This window comes from Hypanus sabinus, chromosome 9 (genome assembly GCF_030144855.1).
Source record: "Hypanus sabinus isolate sHypSab1 chromosome 9, sHypSab1.hap1, whole genome shotgun sequence".
Classification (NCBI taxonomy): domain Eukaryota; kingdom Metazoa; phylum Chordata; class Chondrichthyes; order Myliobatiformes; family Dasyatidae; genus Hypanus; species Hypanus sabinus.
In genome coordinates this window covers 51,793,313-51,815,292 of record NC_082714.1, presented here as the reverse complement: position 1 = coordinate 51,815,292, position 21,980 = coordinate 51,793,313, and the positions used below count along the sequence as shown (strand labels likewise).

General features: G+C 36.3%; 1 protein-coding gene across 2 annotated transcripts in view; it reads right to left on the bottom strand.

Annotated features, from left to right (window-relative positions):
* Positions 1-21,980, bottom strand: part of unkl (unk like zinc finger) — a 179,468-nt gene that overhangs the window by 60,993 nt on the left and 96,495 nt on the right. The window contains exons 6-10 of one of the 2 annotated variants that reach the window (XM_059979676.1): positions 17,738-17,855; positions 15,942-16,026; positions 12,138-12,319; positions 4,028-4,067; positions 3,879-3,952 (exon numbers count right to left, since the gene is read on the bottom strand). In XM_059979676.1, coding sequence (XP_059835659.1) covers positions 3,879-3,952; positions 4,028-4,067; positions 12,138-12,319; positions 15,942-16,026; positions 17,738-17,855 — 499 coding nt within the window. Of the gene's footprint in view, positions 1-3,878; positions 4,068-12,137; positions 12,320-15,941; positions 16,027-17,737; positions 17,856-21,980 lie in introns of both variants that reach the window. The other variant, XM_059979675.1, reaches the window with a different exon arrangement.

The following is a 21,980-nucleotide window of genomic DNA, read 5'->3' as shown; positions in this document are numbered from 1 at the left end:
TGCATTAGTCATTTCAATAAATAGATATCCACGCCACCAGTGAACAAATCCCACTATATTCACCTGTGTAATGTCTGCAAAAATTATCACCTCTGTTCAAACCTGGATGTGACTAATTATCCAAGAATGTTCAACTTAATTTATCTGGAAAAAAAATCACTGAGATTCCAAACACTCTTAGCCTTCAAGTTGCCTTTTGATAATCTATAGCTCTTGTTTTTTAGTGCAGGGTGGAAAATCCTAGATTGTAATGCTAGGTTCCTTCAGAGTCTGGAAAGGTACTTCTTTAAATGGTGGTGGTTTCACAAATGGCACAAGTAGAATTTAACAAGTGGGGTTGTGACAAAGGAGGAACAAATCTCACCTGCTATGCAATTTCCAGCAGCTGGTTAAGTCAGCTCTAGGATAAATTGCAGTACAGATCAATCTGCTACTCATTTCAGGAAGATATATTATAAACAATATAGTTAAAACCAGCAAGTTGCAGGGGAACAACATAACATCATTACTATTACAAATTATTAAAATCTAAAATTGATTTCCATTATCTTCAAATAATGCTTTTGAAATGTCTTTGGCTATCAGTTAGAAAAAAACTCATCTGAACTGATCTGGAAAATCGGTTCCATGATATTGCACTTAAGAGGAAAAGACATTACACTTCTGCAAATCCATACACCAGAGACATCAATTATCAAAAACTGACACCTAATATGGTGGCCAAAACAGCTCTAAACTGTTTTTAGATCAGACAAGAGCCAAATTACGTATATTGGAATTTTTAGTATACAGATTAGAATGGGCTTAGATGATATAACCAAACTTTTCTGCACATCCCTAAGTGGCATGGAGAACATTGGTCAGCCAATGCAGTCCTTGTGATAAAGATGGTCTGCTTGATGTATGGGGTGCCAGGGTTTGGTTTCAAACAACAAAAATAAGTGATAGACTTGAAAATTATGATACTCTTCTACTTGGATGAGTATTGAAGTTGGTGTTCCTGTGTACCTTATTTATATGTCCATCCAAGAGTTCTGTCAAAGAATGCCAAATGAATTGTTGGATTCATGCTACACATGCACAGGGCAGCCAAGATATATCAATGATGTACAGAATTAATGTTTAGAATGTAAGGTAGGTACCAATCAGCCTGGATGATACTGACGTTGAGGTGTTATGAAAACTCAATTTACAGCAGTTAGGCAACCAGACCAGCTAACTTTTCATGGGTGGTCATTCAGGATTGTGATCTAATTCAATAATGGTGAGTTAGTTATGTGCACTCAAGTGTGAACCAGGAAATCACTTGGACAGATTTAGGCCATTCAGCCCACTGAGTCTGCTCTGCCATTTCATCATGGATGATCCCGAAAGCCATTCAACCCCATAAACCTGCCCTCTCAACATATCCCTTGATGCTCTGACCAATCAGAAATCTATCAACTTCTGCTTTGAATGTACCCATGGATGTGGCCTCCACCACAGTCTGTGGTAGAGCATTCCAGAAATTCACTCTCAGGATAAAAAAAAATCCTCCTTACCTCTGTTCTAAAAGGTTGCCCCTCAAACTTGAGGCTGTGGTCTCTAGTTCTGGATTCCTTCATCATAGGAAACATCCTCCTCACTTCCATCCTAACTAGTCCTTTCAACATTCGGTAGGTTTCAATGAGATCCCCCCCACTGCATTCTTTTAAATTTCAGTGAGTAGAGACCCAAAGCTGCCAAACGCTCCTCAAATGTTAACTCTTTCATTCCCAAAATTATTCTTGTGAACTTCCTCTGGACTCTCTCCAATGACAACACATCCATTCTGAGATTTGGGGCACAAAACAGTTGACAATACTCCAAGTGCAGCCTAACTAGTGTCTCACAAAGCTTCAGCATTATCTCCTTGTGTTGATCTTCTATTCTCCTTGAAATAAATGCCAACACTGCTTTTGCCTTCTTCACCACAGACTCCACCTGTGAATTAACCTTCTGGGAGACTTGCACAAGGACTCCCAAGACCCTTTGCACCTCTGATATTTGAACTTTCTCCCCATTTAGATAATAATCTACACTATTGTTCCTTTTACAAAAATGCATTATCATACATTTTTCAGCACTATTCCATCTGCCACTTTTTGGCCCGTTATTCTAATTTATCTAAGTCCTACTACAATCGTATTGCTTCCTCAGTACTACCTACCCCTCCACCTATCTTCGTATTATCCACAAACTTTGCCACAAAGCCATCAATTCCACTATCCAAACACCTCTAATCACTGGCAGCTAACCAGGCCCCCTTTATTCCAACGTGTTATTTAGTTCTCCCAATCTGAATGTTACCCAGCTACAGTTAAAACTTTATGATGATTTATGGATGCACCTATGCTTTCCACTTTGATTAATTAAAGAATGGTCATTGATAAAGCACCTGATTGTTATTTAGCATAGAACACTGATCTTCAATAGACCAGTAGATGAAATAACAGGCATGCAACAATCACAACCATCACCTTCTGTGCCACATAGTAAAAATAGTGTTCTCTCTTGCTTCCCATTTGTTTCAATATTACTTGGGCTCTATGCTGTCACACTTCTTGAATGCTGTCTTAACATCAAAAGCATTTAAATGATTCTCTCCCCACAGAATTCAGTCCTTTTGCCACATTGGTGAAAGACAGACAGTAAATGTTGTCAACGTGGACTTTAGCAAAGCCTTTGACAACATTCTACATGGCAGGCTGGTCCAGAAGGTTAAGTTGCTCAGCATTCAGGAAGAAATAGTCAACTGGATCCAACACTGGGTTAGTTGGAGAAGCCAGAGAGTGCTACATGGTTGTATATTCACTGGAGCCCCGTGACTAATAGTGTGTCCAAGGTCTATTGTGGTTTAACATCAATATTAATGATGTAGATAACAATGACCACTAGAATGAGGGAGTAGTGGACAGAAAGGAAGGTTATCAAAGCCAGTAGTAGGATCTGGATAGCTGGAAAATTGGGTGGAACAATGGCCGATAGAATTTAACACAGACAAGTGTGAGGTGCTGCACTTTGGGAAAATAAACCAGGTAAAACTTGCACAGTGAATGGTAGGGCACTGAAGTGTGTAATAGAATAAAGAGGCCTGGGAATACAGATTCATAATTCCTCAAAAGTGGCATCGCCAATAGACAGGGTAGTAAAGAGATTTTTAGTACACTGGTTTTCATAAATAAGGGCACTGAGTCCGGGATTTGGGATGTTATGTTGAAATTGTACAAGATGCTGGTGAGGCCAAATTTAGAGTACTATATGCAGTTCTGGTCATCTACTTGCAGGAAAGATATTAATAAGCTTGGAAAGTGGAGAGAAAATTTACAAGGATGTTGCTGGGACTGGGGCCTGAGTTATAAGAGTAAGTTAAATTGGTTAGAACATCATTCCCTGGAGCACAGGGGAACGAGGTGAGTTCTTATTGAGGTATACAAAATTACGAGGGTTATAGATAGAGTAAATGAATGCTGGTTTTCTCTCCTGGATGCTGGATGAGACTAGAACTAAAGGTTTAGGGTGAACAGTGATTCAGAAGAATGCCAGCATGGGATCAACTGTAACACTTACGCAAAGTTTAGATAGGTATATGGATGAGGAGTATGGTCTGGGTGGAGCTGGATGGGACTAATCAGAAGATCAGGTTGGCATGGACTGGATAGGCTGATAGGCCTGTTTCTGTGGCATAAGTAAGTGCTTTGTGGCTATTATTGGACCAATATTCTAGTGATGCTTGGAACCAAGTTTCTGTTAGACCCCAATTTAAATACCTGCCAACAGATTACTGTAAACACAAAATGGGAAAAAGCATTTCTGGAAAAAGACTAGCACTTAGCCTCAATCAAAATGCAGATATTTACCTGATCTTCGCGTTCAAAGCCCGGTGCTTTTGGATACGTAGATGTGGGTGATGAAACACTGGATGTCGCAGCATCTGAACATAAACTACAGTTAGTAAAATATTTGCACCTACTCATTGGTCCAACAAGATACAATGAACTGTTACTACCTGAACTTGAAGTAACTGTTGGGCTGCTTGATGATGAAACCTGAAATGAAAACAAAAACATTTAATACCAAAAAAGTAAAGCATAATTTATTCTTAATTGTGTCACTAAATAATATATTGACAGACATTTAATTTATACACACTCAGAATTGCATGCTTAATTTATGTGCAACACTTTGATTAAATAGAATTTATTAAAATGAGCAAAATATCAAGCTTAAAGACATAAATGTCAATATTCTTGCTGCTCCACAATGAATTCCATGCTGATCTTGTTATTTCCTCAATGCTGTTGAGGAAAAGTATTTGGATATATTTCAGGTTAAGATGCTTAGAAAGGAATCAAGGGCTAAAAGGAAAGGGCAAGAAAGTGGATCTGAGAATTAGAAGGCATGGGTTTAAGGTGAGAGGGGAGAAATTTAAAGGAGTTCTGAGGAGATTCCCACACAGAGCTAACATAAGAGGTGGTGGAGGCAGATTCCATTATGTTTAAAAGCGTTTGTGATGTTACTTCCATAGGAATCAAGTTGAGGGATACAGGGTAACAAAGCCAAATGGGATTTGTATAGATGTTCCTCCTTTATTTCCCCCCCCCCCCATATAGTTATATGAATTTTAGTTGTACACTTAATTGGACATAGCTCACAAGAACAATATAGCAGATATATAATTATGGGTGAACTTGTATCAACTTGTATCAGCTCCCTCATCTATCACCCTGCGCTTCTTAATGTGTGCAGCCACAGTAAACTAATCAAATAACAAATGGACAGCAGATCAACTACATACAATAGGTAGCAGGGAGTTCCTCATATCAAAGCTTCCAGTGTGGCTTTGAGAAACAGCAGCGACAGAACTAATTCAGTTTTTTCCCCCTGAATATATTTATCTTACTACCCATCTTTCTATATATAAACAGAATGTATAGTCTCTTTGGATCCCTTTCATACCATAAAACCAATATAGCCATACAAAGGCTAAATGTTATTTGAAAATTGGAATTCTCAAACCTATTTTTAGGAAGCTATAACTAGAAAGTAAAAATGATTGACTGAAATTTGGACCACTATAGATGATAGAGTGTGCTTGTAGAATCTGCCTATTATTCATAAAGTCATCAACATCTCCATGAGCAAACACGAGGAAATCTGCAGATGCTGGAAATTCAAACAACACACACAAAATGCTGGTGGAACACAGCAGGCCAGGCAGCATCTATAAAGAGAAGCACTGTCGACGTTTCGGGCCAAGACCCTACATCGGGACTAACTGAAGAGAAAGATACTAAGAGATTTGATAGCAATGGGGGGGGGGGGGAAGGAGGGGGAAATGAGAAATGATAGGAGAAGACCGAAGTGGGTGGGATGAAATGGGGACATCTCCATGAAATGTTTCAGCGGGGGACGTCACGTGATGATGTAGGATCGAGACGCTGGAACCCAGCTCTCCCGTAAAAAATCAGTAAATTAATGTTTAAGTGAAGAATAGTCAGTCAAGACTTTCTAAAAGTTACTTATAAACTACTCCGGATTGTTTCAAGTTATGCCTTACAAACAGAAGATGAAGAAAACTACTACCGTGAAGACAACGCAAGTTGGAACAGGATCAAGGCCCACCTCTGCCAAAGAACCGCGGGCTCAGGTACATTTTACCACCGGTGATACAGAACAGGAAACTGCGGCAACACCGACCATTTCTAAAGAAAAAGACCAACGAGAACTGCGCAAACGTGAAGGAAGGAGCATGCGCAAACGAGAACAACCTGAACTACAGTTACGATTAAAACCGAAAGTGAAAGTGAATCTGAGGGAGATTCAGATTCTCTGGAAAAATCAGACGAAGATGGAGGTAAAAGTTCTTCTGGAAATATAGAAAAGACCTTGATGCAAGTAATGCATAAATTAGACACATTAAAAGTAATCAGAAAAAAGATAAATGTGGAGATTATGTTTGAGAAAATGACAAAAAGACAGGAAAAAATGGAAAAGAGAATTATAGATTTGGAGACTACAACGGAAGACATGGTTGAAAGAATGAATAAAATGGAAGATGATATTACTGCCTGGACATCAGAAAGAAAACAAATGTTGGAAAAAGTTGATAAGCTTGAAAATTTTAGTAGACAAAATAATATTAAAATTGTTGGACTTAAAGAAGATATAGAAGGAGAAGATCCAATAATTTTTTTTTCAAAAATGGATTCCTGAAAAATTGGAAATGGAAGGAGAAACTCTAATTGAAATTGAAAGGGCTCACAGAGCCTTAAGGTCAAGACATCAAGCTGACCAAAATCCACGATCAATTTTGATAAAATGCTTAAGATACCAAGATAAAGAAAAGATCCTGAAGGCGGCTGCCCAATGTGCCAAAAAGAGAAACGGGCCATTGATGATAGCAGGGAAGGCAGTTCTTTTCTATCCTGATATAAGTTATAACCTTTTGAAGAGAAAGAAAGAACTTAATCCAGCGAAAAAAGTTTTATGGGAAAAGGGTTATAAATTTATAATGCATCACCCAGCAACACAGATATTTTTTTGGAGGAGGGAAAAAGAAGATTTTTTACCGATTATCGAGAAGCAGAGGAGTTCGCACAAAAACTTCCAACTACTCACTAATTACACACAGAGATTTCCAAGTGTAATGGATTAAAGATGAAGACAGAGACAGTGAATGGAATTGATGGACGTTTAAGGATGACATAGGGGAGAAAAGCAAAATTTCAGAAATACTAATTGAGAATAGTATTTTTTTCTTCTTATTTATACACTTTTTTATGTTGCCGGGGGGCTGGGGAGCTTTGGATCGATTACTACGGGATTCACGTGTGTAATCATGGCGATCGCCATGACCCGTACAACAGACGGGGGTAATGTTGTGTTCTTTTTTTTTCACAACATTAGTAGGGGGGTATTTTGTTTATTTCTTTATACTCTATTTTTCTTCTATCTTTCTGCCTGGATGATCGATGGGGACACACATAGCAACATGGAGAATTTCAGAAAGATTTCCCAAGATACCACTAAAGTTGAAAGATTAGATATTTTTATAGATTGGAGTAACATAATTGAAAATAATGACTAATTTACTGAATTTTTTAAGTTTTAATGTTAATGGGCTTAACGGATCAGTGAAAAGAAAAAGAATTTTTACATTAAAAAAATGAAAATAGATATAGCTTTTTTACAAGAAACACACTTAACGGAGATAGAACATCAGAAATTAAAAAGAGACTGGGTTGGAAATATTATTGCAGCTTCATTTAATTCAAAGGCGAGAGGAGTTGCAATTTTGTTTAATAAAAATTTACCAATTAAAATACAAAACATATTAATTGATTCAGCAGGGAGATATGTAATTATACATTGTCAAATTTTTTCAGAATTATGGACTCATGAATATTTATGCACCAACTGAAAATGATGTAAAATTTACATGTAAAGGGGGTTTCTTCTTTTTTCTTTGTTACTGTGTATGTAATCAAAAGGGCTTCTTTGTTTCGTTAAAAGCCGGAATGCTTCTTTGTTGCGAGAGAGTGCTGGAAGCTTGTTTGGGTTAAAATTTACTGATAACGAGAATTGTATTCCTTTGTAAACCAAACGGGGATTAATGTTGTTCTTTCTTCTGAGTCTGTAAGCAATTGTTGACGGGCTTTTGGGCAGATTGGCGCGAGGGGGTTGAGAGAGAGGACGCAATGCTGTAAGCTGGGCGAGGAACGGACCCCAAGCGGGGGTCCGAGGCCAGGAGGTACTTTGAGGAGGGGGGATGAAGCTAGATGTGCTTGGTTGACCACTCGGAGGGTCCTGAGCTGTGAGTCAAGGAGTTCGGAGGGGATCGAATGGTGGCCAGAAGACTTCAATAATTGAGCTCCAACGGTTGTGCACGAAGTGGTTTGGACTTTGATAAGTTTGGCGCCTTTTCTTTATTTTTTTCTTCATATATACTGTATCATTATTAATCACTTAGTTATAGTAACCTTTATAAATTGCACTAATTTAATCTCATATGGTGTACTGTCTGTTTTTGGGCGAGGTGGGGACATCACACAGCATCCACACCAGCTGATTACCCAGTTTGGCAGGGCTGAAGGCAGCTTCCCCTAGACGAGAACGAGCTGAGCGAGCCTGAGGCGACCCAGGGGGTTACATATACAAGAGGTCTTTTTGAATTTCGCTAACGCACATGACAAAATATTAATAGGTGGAGATTTTGACTTTTGTCTAGATCCAGTTTTAGATAGATCAACAAAGGTTGTCACAAAATTAAAAGTAGCAAAATTAACTCTATCATTGATGAAGGAATTAAATTTGATTGATATATGGAGAAGAATTAACCCAAAAGAAAGAGATTATTCATTTTATTCAAAAAGACATAAAACATATTCAAGGATAGATTTTTTCTTATCAATGAATATGCAAGATAGAGTGAAAAATATGGAATATAAAGCAAGAATATTGTCAGATCATTCGCCTTTGATAATGACAATGATAATGATAGATAAAGAGGAATCAATTTATAGATGGAGATTTAATTCAATGTTACAAAAACGTCAAGATTTTTGTGATTTTATGAAAAAGCAGATTCAGTTTTTTTTAGATACAAATTCACATTCAGTTGATGATAAATTTATATTGTGGGAAGCAATGAAGGCATATTTGAGAGGTCAGATAATAAGTTATACTTCTAAAATTAAGAAGGAATATATGATAGAAATAGATCAATTTGAAAAAGAAATTACAAAATTAGAAAAAGAATCTCAAAGATATATGACAGAAGAAAAACGAAGACATCTTATTAATGTAGAAGTTACAATATAATACACTTCAGACATATCGAACAGAAAAAGCAATTATGAGAACTAAACAGAGATATTATGAATTAGGTGAAAGATCACATAAGGTCCTTGCATGGCAGTTAAAAACAGACCAGACTTCTAAAACAATAAATGCAATTCAACAAGAGTAAATAAAATTACTTATAAACCTTTAGAAATTAATGAAACTTTCAAGAATTTTTATTCTGAATTGTATAAATCAGAATCACAAGATGATAATGTCAAGATGTTTTTATCACAAATAACTCTTCCAAAATTAAATACAGAAGAACAGAAGAGATTGGATATGCCTTTTACGTTAAGAGGTTGAAGAAGCTCTAGGATCATTTCAAAGTAATAAATCTCCAGAAAGATGGTTTTCCACCTGAATTTTATAAAAAGTTAAAGATTTATGAATTCCTCCTTTTATGGAGTTAATACATCAAGCGGAAAGAACACATAAACTTCCAAAATCTTTTTCGATAGTTATTTTAATAGCATTGCCAAAAAAAGATAGAGATCTTTTAAAGCCAGCATCATATAGACCTATTTCTTTGTTAAATACTGATTATAAAATAATAGCAAAAATCTTATCTAACAGACTATCTAAATACTTACCAAAATTAATACATATGGATCAAACAGGATTTATTAAAAATAGACTATCGGCAGATAATGTAACTCGGTTATTTAATATAATTCATTTGGCTCAAAAGAGGGAGGAAATGAGTGTGGCAGTTGCTTTAGATGCAGAAAAGGCATTTGATAGACTGGAATGGGATTTTTTATTTAAGGTATTGGAAAAATATGGATTAGGGGTATCTTTTATAAAATGGATTAAAACCTTAAATATTAATCCCAAAGCTAAAGTAGTGACAAATGGTCAAATTTCAACACAATTTCAGTTAACAAGGTCAACTAGGCAAGGTTGTCCATTATCACCTGCTTTATTTGTGTTGGCAATAGAACCATTAGCTGAATTAATTAGGATGGACCCAGATATTAAGGGCTTCATAGTTAATCAGGAAGAATACAAGATTAACTTATTTGCTGATGATGTTCTGCTTTATTTAACAAACCCATTGCACTCGTTGCGTAATTTATCCTATAGATTAGAAGAATATGGGAAAATATCAGGTTACAAAATAAATTGGGATAAAAATGAAATTTTACCTCTTACTAAAGGAGATTATAGTCAATGTTGATTAATGACTCAATTTAGATGGCCAGCAAATGGTATAAAATATTTAGGTATCAAGAGTCGATAATGATATAAAGAACTTATACAAATTAAATTACTTACCATTATTGAAAAAAATTCAAGAAGATATTGATAAATGGATGATATTACCAATAACATTAGTAGGGAGAGTAAATACCGTAAAAATGAATATATTCCCTAGACTACAATACTTATTTCAATCACTACCAATACAATTACCCCAGAAGTTTTTTCAAGAGTTAAATAAATATGTGAGGAAGTTTCTTTGGAAAGGTAAGATGTCAAGAATATCATTGGGAAAATTGACATGGAAATTTGATTTAGGAGGGTTACAACTTCCAAATTTTAAGAATTATTATAAAGCAAATCAACTTAGATTTATTGCATCTTTTCTTGAGAAAGATAGACCGGCATGGATTAGAATAGAACTAGATAAAATAGGAGAAAATACACCAGAAGATTTTATATATAAATGGGAATCTAAATGGATACGGGAAAAGAAAGAATCTCCTATATTAAAACATTTGATTGACTTATGGAATAAGATAAATGTTGATGATGAGACAAAGAAATCTTTATTAGCAAAGAGATCTTTAATTCAAAATAGACTTATTCCTTTTACAATCGATAATCAACTTTTATACAATTGGTTTCAAAAAGGGATTAGATATATAGGAGATTGTTTTGAAGGAGGTATATTAATGTCATTTGATCAATTAAAGAATAAATATAAAGTTGTGACGACCCATTTCCTGGCACATCCGAACCGACTCACAATTAGATAGCCTACGGGGATTTGCGAGCACAGAGCTTTGGAGCCTCTGCGCCACGGGGGCCAGGTTGAGGGAGGCTTAAAAGTGAGGCTGAGGATTTCGAATAAAGTTTTTCCTTCGACTGCAGTTACCGACTCTGTGTCGTAATTTTAGCGCTGCATGTAGCACACCGCTACAAAGTATCAAACAACACTCTTTTTTGTTACTTCCAATTAAGGGCTTATTTAAGAGAAAAATTAGGTCAAACAATGTTATTGCCGAAATCTAAAGAAATAGAAACTTTAATTCAAAAAGGGAAAACTAAAAAAATTATTTCTTGTATGTATAGCTTGATTCAAAAACAGGCAACTAAACAAGGAGTCCATAAGTCAAGACAAAAATGGGTAAGTGACTTGAATATTAAAATTGAAGAAACAAATTGATCAAGACTATGTCTTGATAGTATGACAAATACAATAAATGTCCGGTTGAGATTTGTGTAATATAATTTTTTACATCAATTATATATTACACCACAAAAAATAAATAAATAAAATCCAAATTATCTGATCAGTGTTTCCGATGTAACCAAGAAATTGGTACTTTTTTACATTCTACTTGGTCTTGTTCTAAAATTCAACCTTTTTGGACAAATTTAAGAGTTTTATTGGAACAAATTATTGGAACACAACTTCCACATAATCCAATATTATTTTTATTAGGCGATATTGAAGGGATAAAATCAAAACCCAAATTGAATAAATGTCAGTAAGAATTAAAATTGCACTGGCAGTAGCCAAAAAGGCTATTGCAGTTACTTGGAAATCGGATGCATACTTAAGTATAGATTGTTGGAAGAATTAAATTTCCAGCTGTATTCCACTTGAAAAAATTACTTATAATTTAAGAGATAAATATGAAACAGTTTTGAAAATTTGGCGCCCTTATTTACAAAAGACAGGATTAAATATATAGGTGCTCTGAAGATAAAATAATTGGTTATTTGGGGAAAGAAATAAATATATATACTAAAGTTATGACGAACTCCGTGGAGCATGTGGGATCTTCCGATATCCAGGCACTCTTTCTTTTTCTACAGGGAAGTTAGGGGGGAGGGGCTAAGGGTATTCTCTTATTTTCTTCTTTCTGTAATTATCTGAAAACTCAATAAAAAAAGTTTTTAAAAAAAGAGAAATGTTTCAGCAACAATAAATACACACAAGTTGGCTGTGAACGTCCAAGTTGCATTAAACTGACGAAGCTTGTCAGGATACAGATAGTAGAACAGACAGTTTGATAACGTGAGGAAATAAGATATCTACTCACATTTCCTATCTGTCCATTATTGCTGGCTGGATTAATACTTGTGTTCCATTCATTGGTAGATCCAAGACTTTCTGTAGAATAAAGTCGAGGGCCTTGCTTGGGCTGAGCACTTGCCACAGCTCCTGCCTGCATCATTGAGGCTACCTGATTCATGATTTGTACTTCCTCAGTAGAGGGTATTCCTACAAGTAAAAAAAAATAATCAAAATTTATAATGAAACGCATACCTTAATCAATAACATTAACCTAACAAATAATGACCAACTATTTAAGAACTAAGATTTCAAGATTGTAACTTAAAACTTGTAAATGCGGTGAAATTAAAACACTATTTATTCATAACATCATGAACTGAATTGCACATGCACTAATTAATAAACAGCAGCTGTAATACACTCAAGCTGTAATATTTCTAAAGACTATACTAGTTCCAACCCCCGAAAACATCACATCTTCCAAAACAAAAAAATCTTAAAGCCTGTAGCCTACAACAATCTCTCTTTTGCTTTCCCCATGCTCTTTTATCGCTATTTAAATATTCCTTTAAAATTTGTGAAGTATTCGAAGTTGCTTATAAGCATCCATATAAGCAAATATGCCCCAATTTCCTCTATGATACTTAGTGACTATTTTATATTGATCAGCTTTTACAGACAGTTTCTCAAAAGGTGTCTCTCCAGACAAGGTTTGATCCTTTTATGACTCTCTTTTTAGATCTTCTTTGCACACTCTGCTTTAGTGGAAATTATTCTAATAAATTCTAATAAAATTAACAACATTGTTTTTCATCCTTGATGTTACTTTGTGGAATCTACAAGATGACAAGTCTAAAACTGCACTATGGCCCTACACACAGACTTGAGGGAAAAAAACTTTGTAAGCCATATCAAGTCAAATTTCATATTCCTAATACTTTTTTTTTACTTTCAGGGGTTTAGGCATTTGAAACCAGAGGATTTCTTTCATTAAAAACAATTTTTCAGTATCTTTCCATTTAGTATCAATAAATGGGATCAGTATTCTGATGGAAGTCAGTAAACTGAAACATGAACATTCTTTCTGCAAAGACTTTTTGACCTCTGATTATTTCCAGCATTTTGAGTTTTTATTTCATAATTTCAGAATCTGTATTCTTACTTCCATTCTGTTTTACTCATGACAGCACTGCAGATATCCACAACATACTCTGCTAATCTGCTCAGTGTTGTTACTGCTGTATTTTTTAAACCTCTGATACTTGCTGAATTCTGCAATCAAGTTTCAACAGAGTTTGTTCCTTACAGTGATTCAGTTAAGTACAAAATGGTACTGTAGAGAAAAGGGTCTTCTCATGTTATGACAGCTCTTTGAAACAATTTGACTATTCCACTTCCTTTGTCTTTTCGACAAACACCTGCACATTTTTTTTTCTTTTGATATCCAAAACAGCGGATTCCAGTTAATCTGGTCACATTGGGACTAGTACATTTTAGCCCAATTAAGTGACTGTCCCAATTATTCAAAGCTTCATAAAAAGTTAGAACTACTGTTAAACTAAAAACAAACTTAACTTATGTATTTAAGTTAAATACAGAATAACTTAGAACACTACCAATGCTACTATAATATTATAAAACATAATATTTCCTAATAGTTATCAACAGTGGAATTCATCCAGTGTATACGGCACTGTATGGGGTGTCCAAGGAGGCATAGCACCTCTGGTGAAGGGGCTTGTCATGCTATTTAGGGGCATCCCCACTGGACACTCAACTCTCACATCTGGCTCCAAGTAACCGTTTGCACGTGACAGCGGCCACATCCCAATACACTGCTTCGACAGACAGGATAAACCAGTTGAGGCTAGCTGATGGGCCTCATACCCAGTGAAACTGGAACATGCCTGTCCTAGCATGTGGTCAGTTCCAGTGGACTGGGCAGATGAGTTCAACAGTGAGTTCCAATGTCCAAGTGGTTCTGTAACACTTCATGGAGAGCGAAAAGGCATGAAAAGACAGAAGTAGTCACGTTTAGAGGTCCAGGGAGTGCAAGTGTCCTACTGCAACACGTTTTCCACTTTAAAAACTCTCCTGCACAGGTTTCTGATCATCGTTTGATATGACATACACACCACTAAATGAACAAAATCAGCGCAGACATCTCGGACAGATAATGAACTGACTTCATTAAATGCCTTTGACAATTGTATCCTCCAAATCTTCATTTTTATTGTAAAATTCAAGGAGATTGTCAATACCTTCAAATTCTTTGTAGTTCCTATTTTGCTGAAGGAGTGAAATTGTTCCTTTTTCACATCTAGCTGTTTCTAGCATCTCCAAGCCTAGATGCTTAAAAGCCCGGTCAACCTGTCTAAATCCTCTTACTGTTCATTTCACACCAACTATCAGTGAAAAAAAGTCATTCTTTTTTTTAAAAAAAGCACAGGCATTCGCAACTGATGCTATTTAATAACCATTCGCTCCAAGCATGATTTCATGTCTAACAGCCACACAAGTTCATGCAACTGATGCAAGTCTCCTGTCCCATTTAAGCAGCATAGTGTCCCAAATAAATGGAGGAAATCCTGGCTATTTTCTCGATGAGTTTTTTTCAAGAGTTGTGCCATATAACGGCTGCCACGATTAACTGATGGACCAATTAACCAAAATCCACTGTATATCTGCTTAAATTATGCCACTGAATCATTTTGTGCCAGTATTTTAGGCTTCAAGTTTCTGAGCACAAAATTCCATAAACTCTTCCTTCAAACAAAATCTGTGCCTTTTGATTAATGACCTTTCTGTTATTGGAATAAGCTTCTCACTTAACTTTTCAAATAATTCACAATTTTGAGGACATTTTGTCATCAGCTTTTTGCTCAAAGGAAAACTATTGTGTTTTCTCATGCTAAAAGTTAGATATGTTAGATATGAAAGTTAGAAGTTAGATATGGCCCTTGTGGCTAAAGGGATCAGGGGGTATGGAGAGAAAGCAGGTACAGGGTTCTGATCAGCCATGATCATACTGAATGGTGGTGCAGGCTCAAAGGGCCGAATGGCCTACTCCTGCACCTATTTTCTATGTTTCTATGTTTTACCACCAAACTGAACTCATGCTAGTCTAGTAAACTGGAAGGATCAGAATCCTTCTACAGATCCTTCCTAAAAATGTAGTTGCCAGAATTTAACACAATCCAGTTGTGTCTTTATCAGAGCTTTTATAAATACTTGTTTAAAAAAAGTTTACAGATAACACTACATTTTTTTATAAATATATTCAACTTGTTCTGTTACTTGCAAGGATCTGTATATTAACTGCCAGGTTTCTATAAAATAGTATTATTTTAATCATCTGCTGCTCCATCTTGTTCTTACAATAAATTCAGTCATTTCATATTTCACTTGAGAATGAGAAGAATCAGCAGGAAGTGATGGTGTAAATGTTGTTAGGTTTCAAGAGATATAGCTGGTGAACCCCAGGACGAGTCACAGACTTGGTTTGTTCTCTCTTCTACAAATACCTCCATCAATCCTTTGGCATATGCAAGTAGGACTTAAAGACTGCTGTCTGCACTTCTGCTTTCTTTTATCCAATTTTCTTCATTATGGTTAAAAATATTAATAATGTTTTGAATATGTAATGGTTGGTTTCAAAAGGTCTCAAAATTAACATATTGAACCTTGTGACTCTTTCTTCATGCTAAGAAATCAATTATGCTTCAACTAAGTAATCACATAATATTGCCCAACAACAGGTGAGAGAACTGAAAGAGCTTCAGGAAGATGAATATTCCCAATATGAAAACAAAACAGATTGCCAACTTACGTTCAACATGTGCAAATGCACAGAAAGGCCCACGTGGGCAATATCCTGTCTGTCGCATATCATTGCATTTTGTGGATTTGTAGATCTAGAGGGTGGTGGGAAAAAAGTAATACAAATAAGAAACTCGCTAGCTCACTTACTTTCTGAAACTGATTATGCTCACCGACCATCTTTACTGTTCAAATTACCTCTTGCCCAGTCTCAAATACTCAAGCTCTGCAAAGTTAAGCTTTCTTGCTGCAAATGGCAGAGTCCAGGGAATTGTTATTAAACAGAGAAACTGAAGAATACATGTACTTCCTTGTTCCTTGAAAGTGGCAATACAGGTATACATTCACCCAATCCAGTATAAAAAAGGGTAACCGCAGTAAGAAAAACAGAAATATCTAAAGGGAACTACAGGGTCAGCACAAAATGGTATCCATTACATAGAAAAACTTAAATTTACTCAAACCATATGAATGCAGCAAAGAACATAGCATGCATCCAAATAGGGCAATTTTCTGACCAATAGCTGGTATTAGTCAATCACATTATTTCTTATACAAAGATGATACTAAAAGAAAAGCAATGACAGACTATGGTTAAAAAGTAACAGTGTCTACCAGAATTTTTCAATAATACAGGTTTATTCCCAATTTGTAAATATGCAGGATAATACTTAGGTTATTATTTTTGTTGCAAATAAAGTTTATATTTATTAAAGGTCTAACTTTAAGATTCACGCTAATAATTAAGAACATTCACTGAAGCCACACATGCTTCCATCCTATCTCATTCCTGATATTGAATTCATTTTACACACAAGGGCTGATGGAAACTGAGGTAGAAGGAGCTAATGGATCAAAAAATCCCACCATACTTTGGTATACCGCAACAAGAATTCAGCTTTAGCCGTATCCACTGCACGGTTACAGGACATACACTTTCTAAAATATGCAAGGACACCTTTCAAGAATGTAAGAGATGCAGGGAGGAACTTGCCTGCACTGTCCAATTTTATGGGCTGCTAATTTAATAAGAGAAAAATCAACGAGCATCTTTCATGGAGATTTCTGTTGGTTCTGCAGGTTAAGTATAGATCTAGTGGTAGGAAGAAATACATGGATTGAAATAGCTACTTTCAAAAGCAAGTTACTTTTGAATTATTGTTGCAGTGTTTTTCAAAAATGTAAAAACAGCAGCAAATTTTTAGGACAAGATGCAAGATAGATAATCTGCTCTTGTGGTGATGATGATTGAGGAATAAAAGTTGGTCACTATACTATTCCTAGATCTTTGTCCATACAAGGGAGGAGATATAATTCTTGATTGTTTGAAAAAGGCATGTATAAACACACCATTCTTTAAGTACTATACTGAGGCAAAGCAAGCAAACAGCTTCTATATATTTATTATTTGCAAATTACTAGTTAAAAGTTTATGGGGCAGTTATTTAAAACTGAGATACATAGAAACAACTTTTTGTTGTGGGTAATTAATCCCCGGAATTCTCCTGGAGGTTAGATTATAGGAATCATTTTTGAAAAATTATCAGTGAAGGCAAGGTCAGATGAGGGCTGGAGGATTTCAGCCATATTCATATTGAACAGCAAAACCAACTTGAGTTGAATGGCTTATTCCTGCTTTTATTATGCTCTTACATGAAGAATGGTCACTGCTACATCTAGATGTAACTACCCAAATTTTTTCAGAGTGAAGTCCACCTCAAGTTGCAGTCATAACTCCCCCACCCCAATCAGATCACAGAATCCATATTCATTGTTGTTTTGTGCGTTCACACATTTTAGACTTACCTCTGGATGAAACTGCTGCTCGGTGCGAGAGTGACAGTACTGACAATTATCTCCGCTCTCACATTTTGTGGGCTCTCCCCATTCGTCCCCATGTTTAACATTAGGACAAGGTGTTGACCTAAAATGCAAATCAAAATAAGTTTATTCTGCAAGGTATGGGATACATATATTGTAATCTATAGACTTTTCTGTGCATTAATACATCTCTTAATTTATTAGTGATTGGCAATAATAGTAAGACAGTTACATAAAATTTACAGTAAAGGAATGACAATACGGCAGATACATCTGTCATTTTAAATGCATAACATAAACAACACATAATGTGACATCTTAACTGCTGCACTGGTTTAATGATATTTTAGTAAAGAGATCTCCCCAATCATTGCCCATGCTCAGCAATATCTCATTAAGCATCAATATGGGCTACCATCTTAATTACTTTAGGTAATACAAATTTAATGAAAGACTAAGATGACAGCTGCAAACTTTAATTTCAATGAGAAAGTGAAAGAGAACAATGTCATCTGATGCAAACAAGCTGAAAATACAAGCAGACTTACCTTAAAGTCTGACCAGTCTCTTTTCCCAAAGCCCCTGTAGTGCTACTATCAAAATGATAGCAACTCCAACCCTTGTACTTCACTGCAACCTCATCCATTGCTGTAATTCACTCTTCCCCAACCAATATTTCCACTTTTAAAGCTCTTAAAAGCACCTCCTTGATAAAGCACCTCCTTTTTGATAACTGTTACAAATTTGTTTTAAATAAACTCCCAGCTTCAATCACACCAACAAGTGGCCCAAATCTCTATTTTCACAAGTTTACTCTTGTATTTGTTGGCATGGTAGCAAGTCTCAAGAGTATCCAAGTAGCACCCCCTTGTGATCAGCTTCAGACACTTATGGCTTTTAATGTTAAGAAGTACCTTCAGCAACGGATTCCAGCCATTAAACACAAAGGCTGACCTGGATACTTTTAAGCACAAACTCGTGTGCAATAAATGCTAATCTCATGAGTAAACACATATTTACATAGAAAATCCTGAAAATGCTCAGCAGGGCAAGTTATGGAATGAGAAAAAATATTAACATTTCCTCAGACCTGCCCATATTTTTAAGCATTTCTATCATTATATAAATTGTTGCTGCAGCATAAATTTGACAAAAGCACAGCCCAAATGCTATACTGAAGACTTATTATGAAATAAGCTTCAAGAAATTCCAACACTAAAATGAGCTACCGCTAAAGTGGGATCAAAAACTGAGACCTTGAAACTTTATTAGCAAAGGGTTTACTTTCATTAGTTTTGATTATCACCGTAAGTTCTGAATAGTCAAAAGTAGTGAACTGCTTTTTGAGTCCCACTGCAGCTTTGGGTATTGGTTTATTATTGTCACATGCACCAAGATACAGTGAAAAGCTTGTCTTGCAAACTGTTCATACAGATCAAATCATTACACAGTTCATTGAGGCAAAACAAGGCAAAGCAATAACAATGTGGAATAAAGTGTAAAAGCTACAGGGCAAGTAAACATAAGTACAAGATAATAACAAGGCTGATGGTGAAGTCCATTTTATCATACAAGTGGTCTGTCCAAGTGTCTACTAACAGCGGGATAGAAGCTGTCCTCGAATCTGGTGGTACGTACTTTCAGGCTTCTGTATCTTCTGCCCCATGGGAGAGAGAAGTGAGAATATCTGGGGTCTTTGATTATGCTGGCTACTTTACTGAGGCAGCGAGAAGTTTAGACAGAATCCATAGAAGAGAGGCTGATTTCTGTGATGTGCTGAGCTGTGTCCACAACTCTTTGCTTATTTTGCAAAAGCACATCTTGCGGTCACGGGCAGAGCAGTTGCCATACCAAGCCATTATGCATCCAGATAGAATGATTTCTATGGTGAATAGATAAAAATTGGTAAGGGTCGATGTAGGCATGCCAAATTTCTTTAGCCTTTTGAAGCAGAAGTGTTGGTAAACTTTCTTCATCGTGATATCTACATGGTTGAACCAGGAGAGATTACTAGTGATGGTCATTTCTAGGAACTTTAACCTTTCAATCTCAACATTATGGATATAGACAATGAGGAAAAAGTTATCATGACACCATTTCACTGAGTTGCCTATGTATTAAGGGAAAATTGCCTAATGAGTTGACCTACAGATGAATAAAACTCAATGGGAGCAACATGCAGGGAGGAGAGTGGTGGCTTTAGTTCTGGATTACTCCAAGAAGCAAATAAGCACGGACACAACTATCTAAATGGTTTTTTTGCCGAGTTGTAAAATATCAGGGTGCTATGAATTCCAAAAATCCATTGCACAAAGTGATGAACAATCTGCATCAAAGTGTTTAATATGGTCCTTTACAAATGTTTAGTGTAGTCTGGCCTCCAATATAGAACATATCTGATTTAATTTTAAAGCTAGCTAGCTGAGAATTTGATACCAAAAGTCTAAGTCATATTCCTCAAAAAGGAAGAACAAAAACAAATCCCAGTATGGCTTTGAATATTTTCCGATAATTCATGTTCTGGAGTAATTTGCAGTGTCTCCTCAGGGTAGGGAGAGATCAGGCATATTCCTATTACCTTATACAAACCCCACTTCCAGAAAAGTTGGGATCTTTTCCAAAATGCAATAAAAACAAAAATCTGTGATATGTTAATTCACATGAACCTTTATTTAACTGACAAAAGTACAAAGAAAAGATTCTCAATAGTTTTACCGACCAACTTAATTGTATTTTGTAAATATACACAAATTTAGAATTTGATGGCTGTAACACACTCAAAAAAAGTTGGGATAGAGGCATGTTTACCATTGTGTTACATCTCCTTTCCTTTTAATAACAGTTTTTAATCATTTTGGAACTGAGGATACTAATTGTAGTAGATTTGCAATTGGAAATTTTGTCCCTTCTTGCTTGATATAAGACTTTAGCTGCTCAACAGTCCGTGGTCTCCATTGTCTGATTCTCCTCTTCGTGATGTGCCATACATTTTCAATAGAAGATAGATATGGACTGGCAGCAGGGCAGTCAAGCACACGCACTCTGTGTCTACAAAGCCACGCTGTGCAGAATGTGGTCTGGCATTGTCCTGCTGAAATAAGCATGGACGTCCCGGGAAGAGACGTCGCCTTGACGGCAACATATGTCTCTCTAATATCCTAATAAACGCCTCAGAGTCAATGGTACCTTCACAGACATGCAACTCACCCATGCCGTGGGCACTGATGCACCCCCATACCATCACAGATGCTGGCTTTTGCACCTTTCGTCGATAATAATCAAGATGGTCGTTTTCATCTTTGGCATGGAGAACTCGGCGCCCATTTTTTCCGAAAACCGGCTGAAATGTGGACTCATCTGACCACAGCACATGGTTCCACAGCCTTTCGGTCCATCTGAGATGAGCTCAGGCCCAGAGAACTCGCCGGCATTTCTGCATAGAGTTGATGTATGGCTTCCTCCTTGCGTAATACAGTTTCAAGTTGCATTTCTGGATGCAGCGACGGACTGTGTTAAGTGACAATGGTTTTCCGAAGTACCCCGAAGCCCAGGTGGCTATAATTGTCACAGTAGCATGACAGTTTCTTAGGCAGTGCCACCTGAGGGCTTGAAGATCACACGCATTCAACAGTGGTTTCCAACCCTGCCCTTTACGCACTGAGATGTCTCTGAATCTTTTCACAATATTATGTACTGTAGATGTTGAAAGATATGAACTTTCTGCGATCTTGTGTTGGGAAATGTTGCTTTTAAACTGACTAACAACTCTCTCACGAATTTTGGCACAAAGGGGTGAGTCACGACCCATCTTTGCTTGCAAAGACTGAGCCTTTGATGGACGCTACTTTTATACCCAGTCACCTGCTACCAATTAGCCTGCTTAATGTGGAGTCTTCCAAATCGGTGTTACTTGAATATTCTGTGCACTTTTCAATCTTATTTTAACTCTGTCTCAAGTTTTGTTGAGTGTGTTGCAGCCATCAAATTCTAAATTTATGTATATTTACAAAATACAATTAAGTTGGTCAGTAAAACTATTGAAAATCTTTTCTTTGTACTTTTGTCAGTTAAATAAAGGTTCATGTGAATTAACATATCACAGATTTTTGTTTTTATTGCATTTTGGAAAATATCCCAACTTTTCTGGAAATGGGGTTTGTAATTTCATTCATTCCCAGCACCTAAAAAATATTTTTCTTTTGAATCTTTTGTTCGCTCTTATCTAAAA